At 41.7% G+C, this 27,995-nt stretch overlaps 1 protein-coding gene across 11 annotated transcripts in view; it reads left to right on the plus strand.

Moving 5' to 3' along the window:
* Positions 1-27,995, plus strand: part of fat3a (FAT atypical cadherin 3a) — a 319,263-nt gene that overhangs the window by 208,100 nt on the left and 83,168 nt on the right. For 5 of the 11 annotated variants that reach the window (XR_011602462.1, XM_070970149.1, XM_070970154.1 and 2 more), the window contains exons 7-11: positions 59-127; positions 7,837-7,979; positions 11,187-11,462; positions 24,875-25,085; positions 25,208-27,936. Coding sequence is in view for 10 of the 11 variants with exons in the window: in XM_070970149.1 (XP_070826250.1) it covers positions 59-127; positions 7,837-7,979; positions 11,187-11,462; positions 24,875-25,085; positions 25,208-27,936 (3,428 nt within the window). In the remaining variant the exon portion in view is untranslated. Of the gene's footprint in view, positions 1-58; positions 128-7,836; positions 7,980-11,186; positions 11,463-24,874; positions 25,164-25,207; positions 27,937-27,995 lie in introns of those variants that run through there. The other 6 variants (XM_070970155.1, XM_070970156.1, XM_070970158.1 and 3 more) reach the window with 3 other exon arrangements.

Raw genomic sequence — 27,995 nt, forward strand, 5'->3', positions numbered from 1 at the left:
TATCCTTCCTGCCTCATGTTCTCTCTCCTCTCTCTCCACAATGCTCCATTCCTGGAAGGTCCCAGGTCTTTCCGTGAGATGTTCTATATTCTGCAGAGCGCTTGTGGCAGGAATTGTTCTTCAGAAGGTATCTCGCTTCAAAGTTCCACTACTGCTCTTTGCTGCTGTCTCTACTTCCTTTCCTTTCCTTTTCCTTACCTTTTTTGTTGACGCTCATTGTGCACCCCTATCACTTTGCTGACCTGTTCCTATGATTGGTTGAGAGGCTGGAGGTGGTTTGCTGAGGGGAATAAACCACACAAAAGCTCAGCCTGAGTGGATGTGTGTGTTTGTGTGTATTTGTGTTTGTGCATTTCACATGAATAGGCAACATTGCATCCAAGATTAATTGAAGGGATGAAGCTTCGGTAAAAAGGTATCACAACCTTTTTATCTGCTCCCATGGCAACAACCTTTGGGTTACGTCCTTGACAGCTCTGTTGAACAACTTGCTGTTAGCAACACCTCTACATACAGTTCCAATGGAATTACCACATGCCTTCATGTAGCACTTTTCACACATGCGCGCAAATCCCCTATGATCTACTGACCCATAAGCCAGACTAATGGCTGCACTTGACTGTTTGGTACTAGGTTTGGGGCTGAAGAAGCACAATATGGCCTCCATCACCCAGAAGGAACACCAATCAACTAGCAAACAGTGTCTAAATACCCAGCAATCAGAGAACAAAACTCAACCCACAACAACCAGCACACAAGCTTTAAAACCAGCACCCAGTGCTCAGTTTCTAGCACCCATATTACATCATGGGAGGGTGGTGGGGGTAGGATGCGATTTGACAAGCCAGGTTAACTTTTTTCAGTCTCCTCAGGAAGTAGAGGAGTAGAGGTTTAGTCTTCTTTATCAGGGTGGAGGAATTTAGGGTCCAGGAGATGTCCTCGAAGATGTAGACGCCCAGGAACTTGAAACTGGAGACACGTTCAACCTCAGCCCCGTACATGTGAAAGCGGACATTGGAGGCAACTTGGTCTTCTTGGTATTGAGGGTCAAGTTGTTGCCAGCTGCTGAACCTCATCCCTGTAGGCTGACTCGTCGTTGTTTTTAATCAGGCTTATCACCATGGTGTCGTGTCATCTGCGAACTTGATGATGGAGTTGGAGCCATACACAGGCATACAGTCGTGGGTGAAGAGGAAGTAAAGGAGAGGGCTCAGCACACAGCCCAAGGTGACGGAGGTGTGGTTGTCTAACCTAACAGACTGGGATCTGTTGGTCAGGAAGTCCAGGGTCCAGTTGCAGAGGGAGGTGCTGATGCCAAGGTCACTGACTTTGTTGACCAGCTTGGAGGGGATGACTGTGTTGAATGCTGAGATGAAGTCGATGAACAGCATCCTCCCGTAGGTGTTGCTGTCATCCAGGTGCGTCAGGGTGGAGTGGAGATGCCATCCTCCCTCAACCTGTTTGGTCACTAGGCAAACTGATGGGGGTCCAGTGTAGAGGGAGGAAAGCATCTGAGTTTTAACAAGACCAGCCTCTCAAGGCACTTGGTGATGATAGGGGTGAGTGCAATGGCGTCAAAAGTCATTAAGCCCCACTGCGGCTGACTGCTTCGGTACCCACACGATGTTGGTGGTCTTGAGGCACGTGGGGACTGCTCAGGATAGGGCTCAGCACACAGCCCTGTTGAATGCCAGTGTTTAGGGTCAGGGTGGTGGAGGTGTGGTTGTCTAAGCTAACAGACTGGAATCTGTTGGTCAGGAAGTCCAGGGTGCAGTTGCAGAGAGAGGTGCTGATGCGGAATATACAAAGTGTAACTTGAAGCATATGTGGGGAAGGGGTCAAATGGAGGATAAAAAAATATGCAGGAAAGAAAAGAAAATTGAATTGATGAATAGAGGAAAACAGGGAGAGAGGTTTAGTTTGTTGGTTGAAAAATTACATAAGGTTGTAGAGTAACCCTGAATTCAAACTAGACACAAGGCCTCAACAGCACATGATGCTGAAGTGTCCATATGTTTAGATCACACCAGCTCTGAGATATGTGTGGAGATTACACTTTGCTGAGCCACCAGGGAAAAAAAAACACAACAACATACTTTTCATGAAAATTCAGGAGGTCACCTCTGGATGTATGTGGAATATATTTCTTAGAGATGGTCTACTTTGTTCCATTTGTAAAAATGTAGCATATCTGTTCAGTGAATCTGACAAGTGATGGATGCCAGAAATGTTTCAAAAGAAGCTGATGCTGTCCGTAAGATCAGATAGAGAGAAAGAGGAAGCAGCAGTGGCTGAGCAGTTTACCTCAGAGACGAACATTATAAATAGATGAGTGCAGAAGGTAGATCATCTGTGTGATTGAGGACAGGTTAAACATTATACACACAGAGAAATATAAACATGCCCAGAACTGCAAACACATACAGAACAGCCAGTGAGTATCATCTCAGCCTCAGCTTTTTGAGGAAAACAGTTTTAGACGTAAGGTTAGTTTTGAATTTTTAATTAGTTTTGACTTGGTTTTAGTTTTAGTTCAAGTTTTTCAGTAGATTTTGTTTGTTTGTGTTGGGACCAGATATAATGTGTTAGAAGTAGCACATACAACACAACAACTTTTGTCATCAGGGATACCAAAAATGCAGTCTAGAGCAAAACTGCCAGCAAGTCAGCCCCACACACACAACAACAGCAGACCATCACTTCTAGTCAAAAACGGACACAAACAGTGCTGTACCAGAACCAAAGACACTTTCAGCATGCCAAAGTGGTGGACAGACATGTTACTACCATACAGCATCTAGGCCTGTGCCTAAATAACATTAAAGGAATAGACCACCCAATAATAGAAATGTTACTTTTCTTTCTTTGAAAATAGAAGTGTATTAAACTAGCTACATAGCTATACTTACATTAACCTAAAACATCTCCATTGGTTTTTGTGATGTGCATAAGCATAGACTTTATGATGGGATGGGATTGAGGAAGGCAGACCAGATGTCCAACAAATATAGAGGTTAAGAAATGGTATAGTTCACTTTAGGGATATCTGAAATTATCTTACAAGTTTCTTCCAGGCATGAATATAGGAAATATATTGCAATACTTACTATTACAGGTAAGAAGGATATCCAAATGCTTCTCCTTCTCTCACTACAGACTCCTCACAGACCTGCGTCTGAATCCTAGACCATAAATCTGCTTGCATACCAAAAGTGACTTTAGAACTAATTTTTATTTTAAGGTTTTAATGGGTTATGGTGGAGGATTGCAACCTTTTTGCATAAAAGTGAAGGAAATATTCTGTTCTGCAGTCAAAACAAGGCAGGGGAGACTACAGCTCTAATTGCCTGAAACAACTATAACCACTGCAACACACACCCTCTTTTCTTTTCTTTTCTTTTCTTTTCTTTTCTTTTCTTTTCTTTTCTTTTCTTTTCTTTCTTTTCTTTTCTTTTCTTTTCTTTTCGCTTGTTACTCTTTTTTTTTTTGTTCCGCCCTTTTTCCATGTCTGGAAACAGCTGTGTCTGTTTCTTTTGCCACATGCTCCAGAGTAACTTTGCCCTCTTTGTATTCTTTATTTTCACAAGCTAAGTCACTGCAAGATGAGAACTAGAAGAGCCAGTGTACCTTAGAATTGACATTTGTGATTATTAGGTAATCATATACTCTCTTTCACCACCATCCAACTGCATAGTTCACTTTGTCATCCACAAATCGATATTGCCTGTGTTTCCATTTTGATCAGTAGAGTGTGATTATCAGTCTTTTCATTTATCCTGTACTCAAGATATGAATTTTCATTTAGGGCAGGTTATTGTACATTATATTCCTTTGAAGTACTGACAGAGATCAGTTTAATAGGGAATTAATTTGGTGATTAATTTTCCTTTTCTGAAGTGGTACCCCAAACGACTTGACAACAAATAAATCAGACTTTCCCTACATCTTATGCTAAAAACGTAAATCTGAAATGAACGAAATGAAAATCCTTAAAGGGCATCATTTTATTTATTTCTATTTACATTTTTCACTGCTTATTTTCATTTTAGTTGCAGTTTTAATTTCGATGATAATCTTTAGGGCAGAGCAGAGGGTGTTTTGACTCGTCACTTGTATTGTTGGATAGTCTCTTTCTGTAATTTGAGGATGGATGGCAGACATGGCTGTATGAAGCTGCCTGTGATCACAGTATGGTTTATCATCTTTTTTTGTCATCAGTGTGTCAGTGGTGATATTTAGAGGTACACACAGCAAATGGCACAGCCCACTTAACAGTATGTTTTGCAAACTCACTCCAACTTCAAAACTCTCCATTGTCTATTTAAATACTCTTGGGCTGTCTGTGGTTGCCCTCAATCCAGGTCATCTCAAATCCTGCTTCTCTTTAATCATTTAATGGCTGAATAAAATAAAAAAGAAAGAAGAAAGAATCTATCTATCTATCTATCTATCTATCTATCTATCTATCTATCTATCTATCTATCTATCTATCTATCTATCTATTAGTAATATTGTTGTATATAGTAATATTTTAATTATTGCCTACAAGATAGCTAAACAATGTTGCTGTGGCCTTTATTATTGTGTACTGTATTTTTAAAATAAAAATTAGAATCCTATAATAGAATAAACTCTAATTGCATCCACATTATCACCAATCCTTTATCGCTCTTTGTCATTATTATTTGCAAATATTTTCTTTGAACATTATTTAGGCTGCCAAATGTAGTGTCTTTGGGAAACAAAAACTGACAAATTTGAACTCAAAGAGTTATTTATTTATTTATTTATTTATTTATTTTTCTTTATTTGCTTACTAATGTTAAAAGCTGAGCCCACAGTAATTCAATTGTTTAAGGGATTCAAAAGGATTTTCTCATTCAATAGATGGATTTAATACAGTATTCACAAACACTAAAATGTGATTCAACGCCTAACCTTACTATAAATGTTCATCTCATCCATTATAGTAGTGCAACATTAAGAAAAATATCACTCATTGTGAGACTACAGTTCTGCTGACAAGTGGGGAGAGGCTTGTGTGGGTCTAAATCTGTGGGACTTGAATGAGTGACAATAATTTCAGTTCAGTGGATTATTCATTTGTGCAGACTAACTACCCTATCGATCTGGCAATTAAAGTGTTCATTCACCAGACATTTCAGCAGTTAGTAGTGGCAGTGTAGGGGCCAGAGGAGGACTGTTTTCATAACAATTTCAGGACAGCTGATTGAAGAGATGAGCCAAAATGTTGCAGAACTGAAAGGTGGCTGGGATAGAGGCTGGTGTGTGGGCTTCTTCAAATGTCCTCCAAAAACAGAACATCAAGGCATGTGTTACTGGGCATACACAAACACACAGTCACCCTTGGCTGATAGGTGATGGGCTGAGACCTTAGCTGATGCTGTGCTGTCTTGATGCAAGCTTACAGCCTTGCTGTGCTAGTGTTGTATGCTTCCTTGTGTCATGATGGAAAGGCAGCTATTTTGACTCTGGAGAAGTCTCTCACTTCTCCAGTCATCCAGACTTTCTAGTTGGGTAATGATTTCATTGTCTTTGTAATCAACACATCAACATATTTCCTGGTGTGGCATCTTTGAACATGTGCTAGTCTGCACTCAAAAGACTCCTGTTGACAAACACTAAAGCTTCATCTGTCCACACTGAAACAGTTCTGATGGTTTGATTATTTTAATCAGCTTGGAGTAAGTAGACAGGAGAAGCAGGGAAACATGGTCTGGTTTACCAAATTGCCTCACTTGGTGGGAATGTGGAAATGCTGGTGGAATTTAGATAAAACATGCCCAAAGTCTGTTTGATTAAGAAGAAGAAGAAGAAGAAGAAGAAGAAGAAGAAGAAGCCTTTATTGTCACACCACATAGTACATGCATTTAGTACACACACACACGCCATGCTTGGTGAAATTTTATCCCCGCTTTTGACCCATCCTGGTAGTCCTTCCTCCGCGACAGACCAGGAGCGGTGGGCTGCCATCCGACTGGCACCCGGGGACCCAATTTCTTTTTTCGTCACCATTGGTCAGGTGGTGATCTTCATGCATGTTTTCAGAGGGGGGTTTCATTTTTTATGGAGGATCCGCCAGGTGAACACAGGGAGAACATACAAACTCCACACAGGAAGGCCCCTTTTTCCTCTCGAGATGAGGGCAGCAGGCACCAAAGGCATGGTGGAGGACACGCTGTCAGCGCCCACAGCACCCGAGGTAGGAGTTGAACCCAGGACCTTCTAGCTGTGAGTGTTGCCACAGTCTTGCCACTGTGCCACCAAGATCACCAGATAAAATAAAAATACCAACTGGTTGATAAACTCATACAGTTTGTCAGAACTAGGACAGACAAACTGTGGACCCACAGAGCAGACTAGAGACAGGCAGGCAATGAGAGGCGTTTATTCACAGTTCGAGGTTGGTGCATGGGAAACAGTCCGGTAATGCAGCAGTACAAAATCACTGGGCAGATCGGAAGTCACAAAACCAGACGGCTAGAGTTCAAAACCAGATAAACCATAAGGAAGGCAAAGGTACAAAAGACGCTGGGCAAAAAGGCAACAAGAGACAAAACAGGTCAAAACACGAGGAGATCAAAAACATGAGGAACGCCGGAAAGCTACAGACATCTGGAGGAAATATAATCTGGAGGAAATGTAAGCAGCAAGCAATACAAAAAGCTGGTGAATTCTCTTGCAAGTAATATGGTCGACATCTGGGAAACATTGCTGTCAACATTGCTGTCAACTTTGACTAAACATCATTGATGTATTCCACCTCCCTCGGTCTTACCAAAGTCTTATGTTCTGCCAGTGCAGGACACCATCCACGAAGTATTGTGATGGAGCCACGTCTCTGCAAAGATGTGAGCACAGTGGTCTCTGATTTACCATTGCTGCCTTAGCCTTATTTACAGTCTTATTTCATCCTTTCCTTTCCTCCTCCTTTATTTTCCTGTGGCCCGACACTGGCCATAGGAAGGTGGGATGGCCTTAGGTCCCAGCTGAGTTAATTTAGCTCCTAGCCCAGTTCTCCTCCCTCTCTTGGTCCAGCTGTTCTGGCTTGATGGTCAGAAGATGTTGTGGGTGGTGATTGTCTCAAGGTCCACTGCACTTTATCCATTTCCTTTTCCAATGACTGTATTTCTGTCATAAGTAATATGTCCTTTGGTAATAGGTGAAAATAACAAACAAAAATATAACCAATTTTATGAGAGCTCCTGTCACACACACAGAAACACACACACAGAGTTTGTGTTGTTGTTGCTGCTTGCATGGCTAATGCTTGTACTTCATTGCATTCCTGTGATCTTTGCAGGACTGTGTGAAGCTGATATATATGTTTCTCTGTGTGTGTGTGTGTGTGTGTGTGTGTGTGTGTGTGTGTGTGTGTGTGTGTGTGTGTGTGTGTGTGTGTGTGTGTGTGTGTGTGTGTGTGTGTGTGTGTGAGTTGGGGAGCATCCTTCCCTCCCTCCCACCTCTACACCATCACACACTTAAATTCAAATCAATGTATGTGCAGCAGTGGTCTCCAAAGTCTGAGGTCTGTCTGATCGATGTAGTCACTCAGTTCCCCAACTAAGAGTATACATATTGTATGCAAAACAGCAAATTTATTACTGGATATGACATATTTAAATAAATGTAAGGACATTTCTGCACATGGTTGCACATGACTGAAAACCATTGGTCTATAAATACAACTGTCTGGTTTGTGTGCATGTATATTCACATATCCATCATAACTGGTGTGTTGTCTGGTGAGTATGATGAGGATTTCTGTAAGATTTACAGTTTGTGCTTCTCCTGTCTGACCTTCCTTGGGTGGAGCAGAGGGGAACAGCGACAGTGTGTTTGACATAGAGAAGGCGGTGGGCACCATCATTATCGCCAAGCCTCTGGATGCTGAACAGCGCTCTCTCTACAACCTGACAGTGCAGGCCACAGACGGCACCAACACTGCATACACACAGGTAACCATAATTTCACCAGCCTTTCATTGTTTGGTGGTATGCAATTATACCTTGTGTAGTTGTTTTTTGGAAGAACTTAAAATGCTACTGCATCAGATGCCACTGCTCCAGTGGATTAGTAGAGGGTAAATTGGGAGGAAAAAGTGAAAACAGTATTAAACATAACAAATAATTATTAGTGCTGTCAAAAATATCGCATTATTAACGTAACGCAAATCAATTTTAACAGCGTCATTCTTTTTATCGCGAGATTAATGTTCTTTGTGACCTAGTGAACTTGTAGTTTTTTATAAGCTGTGGCCACTGCTAGTAACGTTAGGAAAACTACAGGGTCCGATTGTAAACTGGAAACAAAACAACTGGCATGCCCCACGCACGTGTTTCGTCTTGTCTGCTTGCTAGCTGTAAAGGCTAAGTAGGCTACCGGTTTGTGTGGATGTTAAGTGCAAAACGCCGATATGGATGCGAACAACATTCTGAATGGAAAGTTTAGTTTCAAATGTTGCCAGATGGGTCGACTGACAAGACCAAAGTTATCTGTTTGTATTGTCGAACTGAGTTATCACTGTAGCACTAAAATACCACTTGATGGCCAAACACACGGCGAATGCGAATTCTCCGCCGCCTCCATGTCAAAACCAGGCGACAATGGATGGCTTTCGACAGAGGCATATGGATACCGTAACTATGAACAATCTTACTGCAGCCATAGCCAAGTAATGTTCATTCTCTCTGGAGAGAAATAAGAGGCTGGGTTGATAAGCCTCTGGTGAATAAATAGAAGAGCATTATAGTCTGACTGCTTGTATGTTCAAAGGGAACTCAAGAAAGGAAAGTTTAAGCCATGGTTTAACTGCACTATAGCCTGAGTCCTAGTTTACAATGATGTGCACTTTGTGAATTTATTTTGTATCACCCTGTTTTGATCCCTTAAAAAGGGTTGTTGAAGGGGCTTTTTTGCAACCAAGTATTTATTTTTTGTCATCTGTTTATTGACAGTGTTAAATTGTGTGAGATTTGATTCATTCAAATGTGAGGGACTGCTCAAAGTGAGAATGTTAGTGTGAAATATAACACTACACATTTTCAATAAAAAAACATTTGCACAAAGCAAGCCTATCCACTTTTCCATGTTGATAACAGTATTAAAATGATAATTAATGATTGATTTGCACTTAATCGTGAGTTAACTATTGCATTCATGAGATTAATCGCGATTAAATATTTTAATTGATTCACAGCACTATTAATTATTTGAGCAATGCGTTGCCAATGCCATATGTTGCCATATGCCAAAAGACATGTTAAGTGAATTCTATCCAGCACCGCTTCAGTGCTAGCCCAGTCCCCTCATTCTGAAATATTCTCAAACATTGTCCTCGAATCAAAATGACTCACATTACTAAATACAAGGAAGTCTCTGAGCAGAGACTGAGCAGGGCTATTTAGCCCTTCAATAGAAGTTATACATGGGCATCCCATACCACTGAGAGTCTGTTTGCATCAATTTTCCTTTGTCTGCTGCTAGCAGCTCAACAGCAGCAACAAGGCACTCCTTTACAATTCTTCTTCTGAATGAGGTTCCAGCTTCTTAGCTATTAGTTCACTCACCACAAAACTTGTTTGCATAACACTGTCATTGTCAGAATGTGGTCTTGTGAGAGCTGCTTGTTGGGCATCCAAACTCCACTCAAGAGCTCATCTATTTCAGCATGTTTTAGAGCTCCAATGACACTCAAGATTAGTCTTTTTCATCAATGTGACTCTGCATCCCCACAAACCAACTTATTCTTGGATCAGACTACATGAATCTAGCCTGATTTTGAGATGATATTTATTGTGGCCAACAAATTAACAGCGTCATGGTTGATCATGAACAACAGTCCAGCATTTACACCCATGTAGCATAACAAGGTAAGCAACCTGTCGTGCAGCATCTGTGATGCCCCATGACAACCCGACAAAAAGTCTAGCATGTCAGAATTTTTTTGTCTTGACATGCCTAGAGTGACATCTCCCACAACATGTTTTTGAGTGTTGACCAATCAGGTGCTCTCTCCAGAGCGCAGTCAGAACAAACATGGTGGAGAGGAGGAGGGATGCTGAGGTTGCTATTGTCAGGTAGGACAATGAAAGGGAGCATTCATTGAACTGTGACAACAGTCCCCCTGCCTACTTGATGTTTCCTGAAGGGAGTACCGAGACCGAGTCAAAAAAGATAAATATTGGTAAGAAATAGCTCTGTTCTTTGTGCCTCCCTACCTGTCTGTCTCTGCTTCTCCTTCTGTATTTTCCTGACTCATGCTGGGCTTCATTACCAGTCACCTATGACTCAGGAACTTTCCATGAGTCATGAAATATGCAAACCACAAACATGCTGCTTGACTTCTCTGTGGTCTGCACAATGACACTTATTCAGCTGTGTTTATTATTTTTACCATATGCTCTCTTATATAATTCTAATGACCCCGAGAGTCATGTTATTAAGACTTTTGCATTTCTTAACACCATTACATTATGTGTCATCTGTCTACATCTACATGAAAGCACCACAAAAATATACTTTGCCTCTGGGACTGAACACTGATTGCAGAATTGAAATATGTGATTTTGATCTGAAATTTTATGCTTATGAACTTTTATATCCCGTTGGAGGTAATACATAACCCCTTTAAGAGGCTGATACAGCAAGGAATTAGTCAAACTGAGTTGTAATAACAGTGAAAGACCAAACAAAAGCTTGAAAATGTAATTTCCTTGTACAAAAACATCTGAATCCATTTTTGGTGGAATTTGGTGAGATTCATAAACTAGAAACCCCTCTGAACCTCTCTGTCCACTGTTCTGAAAAGGTCTCAGTCATTAGAAAAACTAAGGTTCCTGATAACTGACCCCCAAGCCCTGCCTCCTACGAATTAAGTTTATATACAACTACTCTATTAGCGAATATGTTTTGTAGGAAATGCAATGCTGCCTGCATTGTTTTCAATGTGATATGTTCAATCAAAATGTCCACAGTCAACATAAAATGTTTATTCTGAAAATATCTGCAAAGTTAAAGCTAATCGAAAGATGGAAGATGAACAAAGTGGTCACTGACTGTGACTTAAATTCATCAGCTTTTTTTTTTGTTGTTGTTGTTAATTTCCCCCATTGTGGGATAAATAAAGTCTATCTTACCTTTCCTTGTCTTTGTCAATGTTCCAGGTTCACGTCACTGTTATGGACAACAATGACAATGCTCCGATCTTCTCCCAAACAACCTATGAGGTCACTATTTCTGAAGACACACCACCTGACACTGAGGTGGTCCAGGTTCTGGCATCAGATCGTGATGAACATCATCGGCTGACCTTCTCTCTGCAGAGCTCCATAGACCCTAATAGCATGCATCTGTTCCGTATCCACCCAACCCTGGGCACCATCTACACTGCTCAGAGGCTGGACCACGAGGCCTGTGCCCAACACATCCTCACTGTCATTGTAAGTCTGCCAATGAATTATAATTAGGATCTTACGATAACTTGTGACTCTTTGACACCTCAGTTTACAGTGAGGAAGTTTTGTCTTTCCTGCGTTGTTGTATTAGAATTATAGTCTTATTTGAGGTCATTCACTTTTTTTGGTCATTCAGCCTGATGATAGTTTCTGGATATCAGCTGGGTTTGTTCTCAGTGATGTCAGTTGCTTTTAAGATATTTTTTAAAATGTTTTTAACCCACTGATCGGATTGATCTTAATGGTCATAGTAGTTTTTACTATTCTATCAAATCTCCATTGGTTTTACATGACTTTCCCTCCCTTCTTTCTTATCAAATTGCACTTCGCTTTCTGTCCCAGTTACTGCTTGACTGGTGTTTTAAGTTTGGTTGCTAAGCTTACCTAGACAACTATCTCAGCTATCACAGACAGTGTGGACTAAACTTTATTTATATAGCACCTTTCATACAGGAATTACATCTCAAAGTGCTTTACAAGAAAGGAATCATATGCACCAAGTGGGTGCTTTACATAAAAAAGAGGGGGAATGTGCATAAAAACAGATAAAAATGTGACCAGCCATGAGAAAATCAGCAACAAGTCTCCTGGGGGGCATTTTGAGTTATTTGCAGATTCTGAAAGTGTAGTTTCTAAGTTTTCCAGCAATGTCTAACACATGGAAATATTTGAGGAAGATGTGGCCATTTGAATGGAGGCACTTCTCAAACTAGTTTTTTGAGAAATACAGCCTGAAAGATTGTCACCTACCAGGGGAGCCAGGTAACAGTCCAACCACCTAACCATTGTTCAAACCTTTGTAGTAGTTTGAAAAACGATTATCAAATGGAAATGGAAATTATTTTGTTACAAAAAGACCCTGAATGAAAATAAAAAACAAGAAAGGTAATACACTTAAAAGTTAAAAGGTCAAGTCAAGTCAACTTTATTGTCAATGCTGCTATATGCACAGGACATTAACAGCACTTGATGATTATAAACTCCATGAGGGGTGAACAGTGTCTACAAATCACCATAGCGCCGCAGGTCGTACCTTCCTCAATGAGGGCTCTGTCTGCTCGGTAGCATGATAGCCGGTCCAGCTGAATGGCATAGTCCGGTATGCTCTTATTGAGCTATGTTTCCGTAAAAATGAAAACACAACACTCTCTCACGGTCTGCTGGGTCAATCTCAGAAGGTGTATAGTCCAGTTTGTTGTCCAAGGAGCGTACATTGGTGAGTATGATAGATGGCATAGCCAGCTTGTGTCGATTCACCGTTAGCCTAGCCGGTATACCCCTGCGCTTTCCCCGCTTCCACCTCCTCTTGCACCGCCTGCAGTGCTTCCTCTGCAGGTGCGCTGCAGTGGTCGGTGTCGAAACAGACTGCTGGCATGTGCCGGGTTTAATTTACAGATTGCTGTGTTGCTGATGTCAAAAAGAGTCCCACGGCTGTATGTGCACATTGGGACAAACAAGCGTGACGAAAACATAAAATCACTCGAACAAACCAACGAAGAAAAACATGTAGACACCACACTATCGGGACAGAGAGGAGCCGCTGTGTCTGCACGCACCGCCATCACTACTACTACTCTTCGTCGTATTCTTCATCTTCAGCTAAGGTCAACTGGAGATTAAGGATGTTCTCCAGCGTAATGCAGTAGTTCTTGTTGATTTCTTCAGTTTCATGTTCTAGTTCGGGTTCAGAATCAGAAGTGAGATCGTTGTTGGCATAACCAGAAGCTGCATAAGTAGCCATGTGGTTCCCTTTTAACGTGCAGCTGATTGGCCGGAAAAAGAACAGAAGCGCGTGAATAGCCAAAGAAAGCCAGTATGCTAATTTACTGTTGAATCACCACAACTAGGACCATGAGTTTCCAATAAAACAACCCAAATTCAAATATAAAGTTTACAGTTTTAAGTAGGATTGAGCCAGATACTGGTTTCAGACGAGTATCCGGTATGGATAAAGCATTTTTGACGAGTACGAGCATGATACGAGTAAAACTCGTCAATATTCCCGCTCGTGCTGAAGGAAAATCCTCATTGGGTAACTGACTGTCTTCACGCTCTGTGATTGGCCAGTCACACACAGCGCCCGCTCTATCATCAGGGATTACAGAGCCGTCGCATGGACTGTGCGAACTGCGCAACCGCACAGGGCCTCATGCCACTAAGGGGCCTCGCACCTGCAATCCTGCATTTTTTTTAAATAAATAAATACATTAGTTATGTATGATTTTGTCTGTCTCTGTCAAAAACAAACAAATAAATAAAAAACAAATCCAACAAATTGAGCGGGATTTTCATTGTCGCTATGTCATTAGGCCTCACTGAAGCACGTCTGAGCACTTCCGTATCACAGGATGCACCGGACCTTTTTGCTTTCGATACCTCAAAGGGATTGAAGGAACTTTCCCTAACTGTGAGATTGCGCTCAGGATCCTATTGACTTTTTCAGTAACGGTGGCATTGGGCGGACGAAGCTTTTCAAAGTTGAAACTAATTTAAAACTATTTGCGCACCTCCATGTCACAGGACAGACTGTGTCGGTTTGCCCTGCTATCAGTTGAAAAGGACATTGCATCCAAACTGGATTATAAAGATCTTATTGCTGAGTTTGCGGCCAAGATGGCAAGGAAAGTGACTGACATGATCAGTTTCTGCATTATTATGCGTGCAGTAGAACCAGAACAGCTGTGTCTGTGTGTGTTATTCATGCGCAATTGTGCATCCATGTCAAAGAGCAGGGCTTCACATTTAAATTTTGCACAAGGTCTCGCACCCCCCCTGCAACAGCCCTGAGATATGACATAACAGCTCAGTGGCAGAAACAGTGGGAGAATGGGGAAAAAGGACATCATTACTTTTCAATTAGGGATGGGTACCTTTCACATCTGAATCGATATGATACCGATACTCGGTACCTGCGAATCGATACCGGTATTTTTCTGTACCTGTTTTCGATACTTTTTTTGGGGGGGATATGTGTTTGGTAATTAAAGTTATTTTGTATATTTAAAAAATAGTCAAAACTTCGGAATTTTGAACATTCATTCTTCAATAACATCAAGTGAAATAACTCCAACATTGTCATCTCCCTGCTGTGAAAAAATAATAATAAGGGCAATAATAATTATAATAAGAAAATCTGAATAACATCATAACGTCATCAACAAGCCCTGGCTATCACTTCAATTCAGTCATTCAATATTCCTTTATTAGTCCCATGAGGGGAAATTCCAATATACAGCAGCATCAATAAAGTGTATAAAGTATTAGAACAAGCGCAATGCAAATTCAAAACAAGTATATATACAAGAGTGGGATAAAAGAATAACGTCATCCTAAGAAATTGTCGATAGTATTAACAGATTGTTATGCACTGATTATTGCACATTATTGCATTATTGCACAGGTTATTGCACAGATTGTAAACATATTATTGTACTGATTACTTGGAGCAGTTTCTGTTGTACAGTCTGACAGCTGCAGGAAGGAATGACCTGCGAAACCTCTCCTTCACACACTTTGGATGTAGCATCCTGTCACTGATGGAGCTCCTCAGTGCAGTGAGTGTGTGTTGGAGGAAGTGGGAGTCATTGTCTGTCATGGAGGACAGCTTGGCTGTCATCCTCCTCTCCCCCACCTCCTCCACCTGTTCCAGAGGGCATCCCAGGACAGAGCTGGCCTTTCTGATGAGTTTGTCCAGCCTCTTCCTGTCAGCTGCTGTGATGCTGCTCCCCCAGCAGACTACTCCGTATAATAGGGCAGAGGCCACAACAGAGTCATAGAAGGTCTTCAGGAGTGCCCCCCGCACCCCAAAAGACCTCAGCCTCCTGAGCAGGTAGAGTCTGCTCTGTCCTTTTTTATAAAGTGCAGCAGTGTTATGAGTCCAGTCTAGTTTGTTGTTTAGATGAACACCCAGGCACTTATAAGATATGACCATCTCAATGTCCCTTCCCTGGATGTTCACTGGTGATGGGGGAGAGTGCGGGCGGCGGTGGCGGAAGTCCACAACCAGCTCCTTGTTTTTATCTGCATTAATCAGCAGGTGGTTCTGCTGACACCAGTCCACAAAATCCTGAATGAGTCCTCTGTATGACCTATCGTCCCCATCTGTGATGAGGCCGACAATGGCAGAGTCATCAGAAAACTTCTGCAGGTGGCAGATGGGTGACAGGTGGGAAAAGTCAGCTGTGTAGAGGTTGAAGAGGAACGGTGCCAGCACCATTCCCTGGGGGCCCCCCACACTGCAGAGGACAGTCCCTGACACACAGTCCCGTGTCCTCACATACTGTGGGCGGTTGGAAAGGTAGTCCACTATCCAGCATGTGAGGTGTTGGTCCACTCCTGAAAGCTCCAGCTTGTTCCTCAGGATGCCTGGCCTGATGGTGTTGAAAGCACTGCTGAGATCCAGGAAAAGGACCCGAACAGAGCTCCCCGGCAACTCCAGGTGAGACAGGGCTCGATGGAGGAGGAAGATGAGGGCATCGTCCACTCCGATGCCAGGCTGGTACGCGAACTGCAGCGGGTCCATGGGCAAGCTCACCAGGGGACGCAGGTGGGTAAGGACCAGCCGCTCCAGGGCCTTCATGAGGTGTGATGCTAGTGCCACCGGCCTGTAGCAGCTAGGGTCCTTGGGATGTGGGGTCTTTGGCACAGGTACCACACAGGACGTCTTCCAGAGTCGCGGCACCTTTCCCAGTCTCAGACTCAGGTTGAACAGATGTCCAATGATCCCGCTCAGCTGATCAGAGCAGGATCTGAGGAGTCTGGGACTGAGGCCATCCGGTCCTGCAGCATTCCTGGTCTTTAACCTCCTGAGCTGATTTCTCACCTGGAGAGGTGTGAGAGACAAGTTGGAGCAGGGGGGCTGAGTGTCATGTGAAGTGGATGGGGGGCTGGGAGGAACAGTGGGGGGTGGCGTTGGAGGAGGTGAGCTGAATACTGCGGGGGGGGGGGGGGGGGTACTTGGGCAGAGTGCTGGCAGAACAAAGGAGGGCTGCTGCAGTGCTGGTGCAGCTGGGGGAGGGGCAGATGTTTCCTCAAACCTGAGAAGTAGCTGTTCAGCTCATCTGCCCACTTTGAATCTCCAGCTGCCTGAGAGTTTGGCTTCTGGTGGCCTGAAATGGTTTTCAGGCCTCTCCAGACTCCCATGGTGTTGTTCTCCTGCAGCTGTTCCTCCATTCTCCTCCTGTATCTGTCCTTCCCCTCCCTGATTTTCCTTCTGAGCTCCCTCTGAACAGTTTTCAGCTCCTCTTTGTTTCCTGACTTGAAGGCCCTCTTCTTCTCCTTTAAAAGAGCCTTAATGTCAGGATTAATCCAGGGTTTGTTGTTGGAGTGACACCGTACAGTCCTGGTGGGTACAGTGGTCTCCATACAAAAGTTTATGTAGTCCGTGATGCTGTCTGTCAAACTGTCAATGTCCTCCTCATGAGAGTCACTGAATATATCCCACACGGTTGTCTCGAAGCAGTCCTTCAGAGCCTCTTCAGCCTCCTCATACCACCTCTTCACTCTGCGGGACACAACTGGTTGCCTGTTAACAAGGGGCTTGTAGACAGGCAGGAGATGAACCAGGTTGTGATCAGCTCTTCCCAGAGGAGGGAGAGGTGATGATTCGTATGCCTCCTTGGTGTTGGCATAGAATAAGTCCAGTGTTTTATTGTCTCTGGTGGCACATGTGACATACTGGATGAATTTTGGCAGAGTGGAGGACAGAGAGGCATGATTAAAATCCCCAGAGATGGGGGGGGGCTGTGGTTTCTGAGTCTGCAGCCTGCTGATCAGCCTGCTGATCACGGAGTTGATGACGTCACAGGCTGCTTCGGCGTTAGCGGAGGGAGGAATATACACAGCCACCACTATGGCTGTGTATATTAGCCATATTATAGATAATATGGCCTCAGACTAACAGCCAACAGCTTAATGTCCGGGCAGCAGTGCTGCTCTTTGATAGTGATGTGCCTTGAGTTACACCATCTATCGTTCACAAACACTGCCAGCCCTCCTCCTTTCTCCTTTTCTCCTTTCTCCTCCTTACCGCTCTTCTCTGTCCGGTCCGCCCGTACGAGTGAAAATCCATCCAGCACTACAGTTGTGTCTGTGTGCTGCATTCCCAGCCAAGTCTCTGTGAGCAGTAGCAAACTGCATTGTCGGTAATCCACACATAATCACTCGTTTTATACAATGAAATAATATACAGTACCTAAACCATGGGGTGTCTACAGTTGCAAAGGGCAACATAGCTTTAACTACATATGCGGTCACAGCTCTGTGACACTCCTCGGCTCTATGGCGAGGCAAAGCAGCCTCCTTTGCCTTATTGAATGGGGTCACCGTTGCAGCTCTCACTGTAACTGAAGGGTGGGTGGGGAAATGGGACGACATGGATGGACCTGTTAATTAACATAAAAGTGTAACATTAACATTACGGGGAACCGAGCCGTTTTAACCTCAAATGCTTCTCAAAATGCCAGGCACATCATTTAGCTTACTTGGAGCTGAAGAACTTGATGCTGCTGAGCTAATTGAAGCAGCATCGTCGTCTACCTTTTTAAAAGGGGCTGGTTGTTCTCCTTCCTCGAAGCTGGCTGCAAGTGTCGAGCTGCTGGCTGCAGCAGGCTTGCTGGTGGTAACGTTTGCTGCTGGCGCCGGGCGAGTAGCTGTGGTAACGTTAGCTTGTGTTTTTAAACTGTCAAAAATTGTGCACTCCTCTGCCTTGAGGAATATTTGGTGTTTAACCAAGTGCTTTCTCAAGTTGGACATGTTTCCTTTGCTGGCTTTGCACTTCGCATCACAAATGTTGCACCGCGCGTTGTCGGCATCCAGCTTGGTAAAATGAAGCCAGACTTTGGAGCGCTTGTGGTCCGCCATGGTTCGCCTCTGAAGATAAAGCAACCACTGACATAACCGCATCCTCTGCGTCCTCCGCTCTCGCCGACGCATAACATCAAGGTGCGTACAGGGTAAAACAAACAAAAAAAAGGTGCATTCAGGTGCCGAAATGTGCTACCGACGGATTTACCGTGAATCGATACACGGTACTTCAGCGGGAATTCGGTCGGTACCAAAAAAGTACCGAAATTCGGTACCCATCCCTATTTTCAATACAAAATACTGTAAAGACAGACCAGTGCTATCTGGGCTGTGAATGAAAACACACTGTGATTAAGACGAAACTTAGACTTGGACACGCTAAAATAGGCTGGTGGTTTGTGTGGAGCCTGCAGAAAACAGCAAACTGTGAAACCTCTGCTTATGGAGAGCAGCCTGTGTGAGGAACAAAGAACGCAGTTATATGCCAAACTGTCCCATGAGGGAATGGAATTAGTTACAATGAGGAGTCTCCTTAATCCTAGAGAGAACCAGTCAAGGACGGTGAAAGTAGTCCTTGACTTCCTCAACTCCACAGGATTACACCTTTGGAAGTAGCAATGGCCTCACCCCGACCTGCGAGAGGCAGCAATGTGCCGCATGGCATCCAGCCTGCCGGAATTCCATAAGAAGAAGAAGACAGAGCTGTGTCTCACTCTCGTACACATGCAGTGAGTGATCTGTCTGTGCTTGCCGTGATTCCAGCTCATGTTGCTCTCTTTAGTACTCCTTAGGTTTTCTTCAGCTCGCCTCTATTTCGGTTTGTATGATATTTAAAGTTACTTATTTCATAACATACGCGGAGCATTTGACAAGGCAGAGCTGAAAACTATGGCAAGCCGTTCCTGTTAGAAATACGGCACATTCAGTCGCGTTTCAACTGCATTACGGTGTGAAAAACGCTGTTTTTTTCAGATTCTACGCCGTTTTTTATGCTGTAATGCGCAAAAAGAACGCCACTTTTTACGCCGTAATGAAGTCCTCCGAGAACGCCCGTAAAAGAACGCCATTTTGTGCATCACAACGCACGTAAAATACGCGCCTTTGTGACTAACAGAGAAATAAAAAAAGAAATAAATAAACGATGCATTGAAGAGGAATTTAAAATAATGATGAAGTTAATTCATGGGATATTTTTCTGCCTATCATCCAAAATATTTACCTACAAGAAACTACAAGGTAAGTTAGGACAAACTGACAGATCACAACGGAGATCTGTGCTCAACTGATTTGGTCTGCTTGTCTTGATCAGCGATTGGGTGCTGACACTTCGAGCTGAGTGGCTAAGAGAAAAGAAGGGTGGAGATTATTATCATACTAGGAAAACGCCGTTTTTTACACGCGTTGTGATGTGCACAAAGGCGCGTATTATATGCGCGTTGTGATGCACAAAACAGCGTTTTTTACGCGTGTTCTTGGAGGACTTCATTACGGCGTAAAAAGCGGCGTCCTTTTGCGCATTACGGCGTAAAAAACGGCTCGTGTCGCGTCGGTCACTGCCTCCACTCCGGTCGTGTTTATTTATTTATTTATTTTTTTAACCGGCTGATGATATGAAGTCAGTTAGAAAACTTTGCTTGTACTGAACGCAGTGCTTTTGAGAAGAATACAGACATATTTCCCTGTTTGCCATCACTGGATGTTTGCATGAATCATCAAGTTCACACAGAATTAAAAAATGCTCTTACCGACCACTTACACATGTACACACATATAGCTGAACACAAAGTAGCCTATATTAATATTTTTATTGTATATGGCTAAATGTAGTATCTGACACTTTCTCACTGCAGTTCATAAAAATAAAAATAATATTATAAATATTACAAATTAAGCTTTATATACTGTATATAGGCTTTTTATAGGTGTCAACTAAATTATTTATGACTTAACAGTCAATAACTTAAATTAGACTAAATCAAATCAAATTATTTTGAAATTACTTAAAGTAGCTAATTTTAAAGATATGCAAATTGATCTACGCACCATGCTTCTCTAATTCAGTTTATCAAAATCATTGGCATTACTTTACATAAGTGTTCAGTTATTTCACAGCTGATTTAAATGAAATGCTTAATAATTTGTGCTTTTTTTTTGCGTTAAAGTCTTTTTAATGCAACTATTCATCCTTTTTAGGTTACACTTTTAACTTAACCCTCTTAACCACTGGCCTTATTTTTATTTTTAATCATTGCCAATTGAAATTAAACCAAATTTAAATATTCTTACTTCATATGAAACCATGCTTAACTTAATTCATCTAAACAATGAAAGAGATTAAACATTCTACTTTTAACTGAAATAAATCAATGCATGCAAGTGCTTAGTTTAAAAAAATGATAGATTTGATTTCATTTTAGAAATAGACCAAACATACTGACTGATAGCGTCTCAGTTGTCTCCTCTGCTCTGCTCTTTGTCTGCTGTTGCTTCTGCTGCTGCATGCTGCAGCTCCTGCCTGCCAAACTAGTTAAGCAGTACACAACTAACCTGTGCACCTACTCCCTACTCTATTCTGTACTGCTCTGCAACAACATGCCCAATTAGGAGTTTAAGCACTTATTTAAATTAACACACACACACACACACACACACACACACACACACACACACACACACACACACACACACACACACACACACACACACACATGCACGCACCTTAATCAACATTGTTTAACTTTGTGTGGGGAAAAAATGCCAAGAACGTTAGGTGGTAAAAATAAATAAATGATTGAAAATAAATAAATAAATAAATAAACAAATAAAATCACAGTTTGATCATAAATTAAAGAAAATAAAAATAAATAAAAAAGAAAGTTGTGTTGAGTATGAAAACTCTTGTTTATGCATACTTGGTAGTTTTTCCTACTCCATGCATTGTATTCATTCATGCACTTAAAAATATTCATGTTCTGAGTTTATATAAAAAAAAACTTGTTCTGTAAATAGTTCCTTTACTATTGTGATCAAAAACATTGAATTTCAATTCTGAGGCTGTTCTGTTATTCATTCATACACTTGAGAATAATCATGTTCTGAGTTCATAAAAAAAACTTGTTCTGTAAATATTTCTCTTACTTTTGTGATGAAAAACATTCATTTGAATCTCAATTTTGAGACTGTTCTGTAAGTAGTTTTCAAATAAACAACTTCTGATCAATCCATATCAATTTCAGACTTAAAATAATGTACCGATTTAAGCCCCACCCATTTCCGTGCCCACTCTGAGTACAGATATGGATACAGATAATTTAGATGGTTGAACAGATACAGATACAGATACAGATACAGATAGTGGTTTTTTCCCTAGTTTTAAATCCCCCAATACTGTTATTTGAAACATTGAGTGGCTTCTTCATGATTTCAGCTTCGATTTTTCATTGTTTACTCAACTTGCGCTGGGCCGACTTGTTGCTGGTTTTCTAGTGGCGGGTCACAAATGTATGTAAAATAAGATTGAAATAAAGATGAAAAATAAAGACAATGCATAAAACCACACAATAAAATATTAAAAGCTAGATAAAAATAGAGTAGAAGTAAGAAGTCAATTAAGACTTCTCTAAAAGAAATCTCCATCTGGTATCTTCTGCTTCCCATGGTTCTCAGACACAACAGAATCTTTTCCCTTCTCTACAGATACTGATTCATCATAGGTCTTAATTACACTGTAGACGGCCACCTCAGAATGTCTTCTCATGGATACAATGTCACTGTGGGTCTTATCTGCTATAGGGCACAACCCAATATTGCCTCGAAACCAGCGTATAACAGGGTGGACATGAAAACTGAGAATGCATAATATCAAGTAATTGTCAATTATATTTTAATATGCAGATAACCAGGCCCAATTGCTCCCTTTCTTTTAACAGATTTCACAGATTCTTTAACATCTATTTTAAAGATGGACAAGGTCCTTATGGTAGAATATTTTAATCATATTCATTTTAATTCATATTGATGACACATGTAATGTGTGGGAATGTAATGTGGGATGTAATATGGCATCTTAATTTCTCAACCTCACTGGCTCCTTTGATTTTAAGCAACACATATTTGGCTGTACACACATGGGTGGGCACACTCTTCATCTTGTTTTTTCACATGGTATAGATAGTGAATTTGATGGCTCAGTGACTAGTGATTATATTTGACATTCGCTTTACATTGGACTCTCAGCCATCCTGCAATATGAGACATGCTTGTTTCACAAGTAAGCTAACAAATTTTTCTATGGTGTTTGTTAGCCTTATTATTTCAAAGAAAGAACAGAAACAGAAATGTGGACACTTTAGTCCAATCATTTAACACTTACTCCTGGTCCATGTGTAGTCAATATTATAAATTGCTCTCTTTCATCAGCGTGTTTTTTCATTCATTTTAAGCAGGCTATTGTTTAACCTTTGTTGAAGAAACTATGTCAATTATTTTTCCAACCCAGTTTAGATGAAACCAACTTAAAGACTACAGAAGGAAGGTCTAGGAGTTAACAGTTTAAGTCAAGCATAGAGACTATAATGTCTGGTTTCCTTGTAGTTGGTTTGTGAAATAAACAGCCAGTGGCACTGCTGATTCATCAGATTGTGAGCTGGGAATCCCTTGTAAACACACCAACCTTTCCGGCTATCGCAGCTGTCTCTCTGGGCAAGGCAGGGTGTAAAAGATGGAAGTCGGCAGGGTGGGCTGCTGGATGGACTGTGACAGCCAAAGAGGTCTGTGTTTACCAGGGAACCTACAGCTTACAAACTACTGAATCAGCACCACCACTGGCTGTTTGTTTTACAAACCAAGTGCAAGAAAAGACCTACACACATTATAGCCTCTTTGCTTGATTCAGTGCTTGATGGGTTGCAAAAATTATCGACACAACCTGAACCCCTACCTGTCAAAGAGCTACAGGCCAATTTTTAAACTCCCTTTCCTTTCCAGAATTTTAGAAAATCTTGTTGAAAAGCAATTTATTCAAATACTGAAACAACACAGAGCGTCTCATAACATTCTGTGTGGTTTCCATAAATTATACTCCACAGAAGCAGCTGTCCTTCAGACATCTAATAATATTTTCAATGCTGCAGATGCTGGAAATTGTTTAGTTTGATCTTTGGATCTTAGCACAGAATACAGTACCATTGACCACCACATTCTAATCCATGGATTAAATCACTTGGTGGGCATTTCTGGGACTGCATTGGAGTGGTTATCCTCCTTTCTCATGCATAAGACTTTGTCAGTGTTTGTAGTTGAACTTGTGTCAGACACTGTTGCTTTGTGAAGTGGTGTCCCCCAGATTGGTCTTGAGACTCATTATGTTAACCATATTCATGCTACCTCTATGACAGATTATCAGCATCTTTTGTGACATCTCCTGTCATCTGTATGCTGATGACATCCAGTTGTATTTTTCATTTAAACCCGGTGAGTCTCATAATCTTTCTTTGCTGAACAACCATTTAAATGTTATGCAGAACTGGATAGTAAATAATTCTTGATTCTTGCTGATAACCTTTAAACAGCAATCAAGTAGAATCTTGGTGCCTTATCTTCATCTTCTCAGTCTAGTCTGTGTTACCTTGGTGTGATTTCTGACCAATCCATAAGTTTTGATGCTCACATTATGAGACCTCTTTCATTTAAGAAACATAACCAGGCTTAGGTCTATTGTTTCAAAAGCTAAATGGAGATTCTAATACATGTTTTTATCTCATCATGTTGGATTAGTGTATTCTGATTTTACCTCCAGGTGGTAGCCTTTGGAATGATCTCTAAATAAGCTATCAGATCTTATTGGTCTTTGGTTTCTGTGGACTCATTTAAAAGCAGTTAAAAACCCAAGGTTGGCATTTACATAGCATTTGGTATTTTGTTGTTTCAAGTTTTGTCATATGTCTGTCCCCCTTCTATATTTTATCCAGTGTCTTTATTTATTTGACTGTAAAGCACATTGTGACTGGTGTCAGTGAAAGTTGCCATATCAATAAACTTTACTGGTGTTTTAAGTCTGGTTGCTTGCTTGCCATACTTGTAAGAGCAATAGGCAATTATATCTGCAAGCTATAATTAGTTGTTATACTGCAGAAGAGGGGAACACAAAATTAATTGGTCTGTAATATGTACCTGTTTTGACTCACAGTTTGGTTTTGATGTGTTTTCAGCACAGCAGTTTCCCAACAAAAGGAAGACAGAATTCATTTACATGTTATTTATTTTGACCATAATTTGTAGTATGAAAAACTGTGACATCTGAGGAATAGGAAGAAAAAATAACAATATGTCAAAACATCAGTATTGTTTTATATCAAACTATATACTGCTAGATTACTAAATAATGTTTGGGGAAATACATGCAGCAAAAGAAACTGAATGAGTGAGTGTTATAGGCTGATGACATTTTGCATTTGTTTTATGTTTCTTTTACTTTGGACAATAGTGTCACTGGGAACAAGATTTTTAATTATATGATCATGAAGATTTGATGTTCATAGTGATCCTGAAGGATAACTTTTGTCATTTGTTTTTTTTGTTTGTGTTGTCCACAGGTGAAGGACCAAGAGTTCCCATACAGAAAGAACCTGGCTCGTGTGCTAATAGAGGTGGAAGATACAAATGACCATGCACCCATCTTTACCAGTGCTCTGTATGAAGGCTCTGTCTATGAGTCAGCGGCAGTTGGATCAGCTGTGATCCAGGTCACTGCCCTGGACAAAGACAAAGGCGAGAACGCAGAGCTGTACTACTGCATTGAAGCAGGTAGGCACCTCTGATGACTACTGCCCTTGAATGCTGAATGTTTTATGCACTGTAAATAATTGACATTAAAAATATATCAAAATGATCATTTTGTTTCATCTTTCTTTTTGATTTTCCAACAGGGAACACTGGAGTTGCATTTCATATCGAACCAGTTTTGGGTATCATCACTGTTGCACATGACCTGGACTTGTCCAGCATAGGCCATTATGTTCTCACTGTCAGAGCAACTGACAATGGCTCCCCCCCCCTGTCCACCACCACTTTAGTGCGTATTACTGTCACCCTCTCTGATAACACCGGCCCAAAGTTCGCTCAGCCTGAATACCAGGCTGAGATCACAGAGAATGCAGTGGTAGGGACCTCTGTCACAACAGTCAGTGCAGTCAGCCAGTCCACACTCACATATGACATCAAGCAGGGCAACACTGATCATGTTTTTCAGATAAATCAGTACAGTGGAGTCATTACTACTCAAAAACCTCTAGATTATGAGACTACAGCATTTTATAACCTTATAGTCCAGGCTATCAACATGGCTGGCATGGCCTCCAATGCCACTCTCTTAATCCAGGTAGTGGATGAGAATGATAACCCACCAGTTTTCCAGCAGCTCCACTATCATGGTAGCATCAGCGAGGCAGCACCGGTCAACAGCTTGGTCTTAAATTCAGATGAGTCACCTCTAGTAATTAGGGCTACTGATGCTGACCGCAACCAAAATGCTCTGTTGGTCTACCAGATTGTAGAGGACACTGCAAAAATGTTCTTCACAGTGGACTCAGGAACTGGCTCCATCAGAACCATTGCTAATCTAGACCATGAGACATTGGCCAACTTCCACTTCCATGTTCATGTAAGAGACAATGGCAGGCCACAGTTGACAGCAGACAGTCCAACTGAAGTTACAATACAAGTGATTGACACAAATGATTCACCACCTTGCTTCACCCAGAATACCTATGAAACAGTCCTGCTACTCCCCACATATGTGGGAGTAGAGGCATTACAGGTTTCAGCCATAGACCCTGACAAAGATGTCTCTACAGAGCTCACCTACTCTCTGACTGATGGAGTACTGGAGCACTTTGCCATCAAACCTTCCAGTGGAGTCATCATAGTAAAACACAATAACTTCTCCAAAGAACGTTTCCGCTTCAGTGTCAAAGTATCAGATGGGAAATTCTCCAGCACGGCTATGGTGACCATCCTTGTCAGAGATGCTCTTGACTCTGGTCTCAGGTTCAGCCAAAGCCTTTATTCTTCATCTATTCAAGAGAATGTGTCAAATATCACCAAAGTGGCTGTGGTCAATGCTATTGGACACCATCTCAATGAACCATTGAGGTACAACTTGTTGAATGCTGGTACATGCTTCAGAATCCGTCCAACATCTGGTGTGATCCATACAACAGGCATACCCTTTGACCGTGAAGAGCAAGAATTCTACGAACTGGTTGTTGAGGCTAGACGGGAGCATGACCATCTACATGTGGCCAGAGTCATGGTTAGACTCCAAGTTGAGGACATAAATGATAATGTCCCTGTGTTTGTTGGACTTCCTTACTATGCAGCTGTTCAAGTAGACGCTGAGCCAGGATCACCCATTTTCAGGGTGATGGCAGTAGATGGTGACAAAGGGATTAATGGAGAGGTCTCTTACTATCTCAAGGATGGCCATGGTCACTTTGAGATCAACCAGCAGACAGGTAGTCTCAGCCTCAAGAGGGCTTTTGAGTCTGATTTGTCCAATATGGAATACCAGATAATGATATATGCCAGAGATGGTGGTTATCCACCTCTCTCATCTACTATAGAATTTCCCGTCACTGTAGTCAACAAAGCCATGCCTGTCTTTGACAAATCATTTTATTCTGTCTCTGTAAATGAGGATGTGGCTGTACACACCCCAATCCTTGGTATTAATGCCACTAGTCCTGAAGGTCAAAACATCATTTACACCATTGTTGATGGAGACCCATCTCTTCAGTTTGACATTGGTTTTGATACTGGAGTCATAAGTGTCATCCACTCTTTGGACTTTGAAGCAGCATCGTCTTACCAACTGACTGTCAGAGCCACAGACTCTCTGACTGGTGCCCGTGCTGAGGTTGATGTAGATCTGATTGTCCAGGATGTAAATGACAATCCTCCCATCTTTCAGAAAATGTCCTATAGGGTAGTTTTGTCTGAAACAGCCATGATTGGAACTCCAGCACTTCAAGTTATTGCCACCGACAAAGACTCAGAGAAGAACAATGTTGTCCGATACCAGATCTTCTCAGATGCGCATAACAGCACAGACTACTTTCACATTGATAGCAGCAGTGGTTTAATCCTTACAGCACGTATGCTAGACCATGAACTAGTCCAGAAGTATGACTTCACTGTCAAGGCCACCGATAATGGCTTCCCACCATTAAGTAGTGAAGTATCAGTCATAGTTATGGTGAATGACATGAATGACAATCCTCCAGTTTTCAACCAGCTGCTCTATGAGGCATACGTGAATGAGTTAGCACCTAGAGGTCACTTTGTAACCTGTGTCCAGGCCTCAGATGCTGACAACTCAGATTTTGCTAAGTTGGAGTACAGCATTTTGTCAGGAAATGAAAGAATGAACTTTGTGATGGACAAAAAGACAGGAATCATCATATTGTCCAGCAACCGTAAACAAAGAATGGAGCCTGCCTACAGCCTCAATGTTTCAGTGTCTGATGGGGTGTTCACCAGCACTGCACAGGTTCATGTAAAGGTTTTGGGGGCCAACTTGTACAGTCCAGTGTTTGGCCAGAATATATATGAGGCAGAGTTAGGAGAGAATTCTGCCGTGGGAACCAAAGTTATACAGGTAAATGCTATGAAATTCATTGATTTTTTTTTCATTGTATATTTTTCAGAAGAAACATT

This window comes from Chaetodon trifascialis, chromosome 9 (assembly GCF_039877785.1).
Source record: "Chaetodon trifascialis isolate fChaTrf1 chromosome 9, fChaTrf1.hap1, whole genome shotgun sequence".
NCBI classification, from domain to species: Eukaryota; Metazoa; Chordata; class Actinopteri; order Chaetodontiformes; family Chaetodontidae; genus Chaetodon; species Chaetodon trifascialis.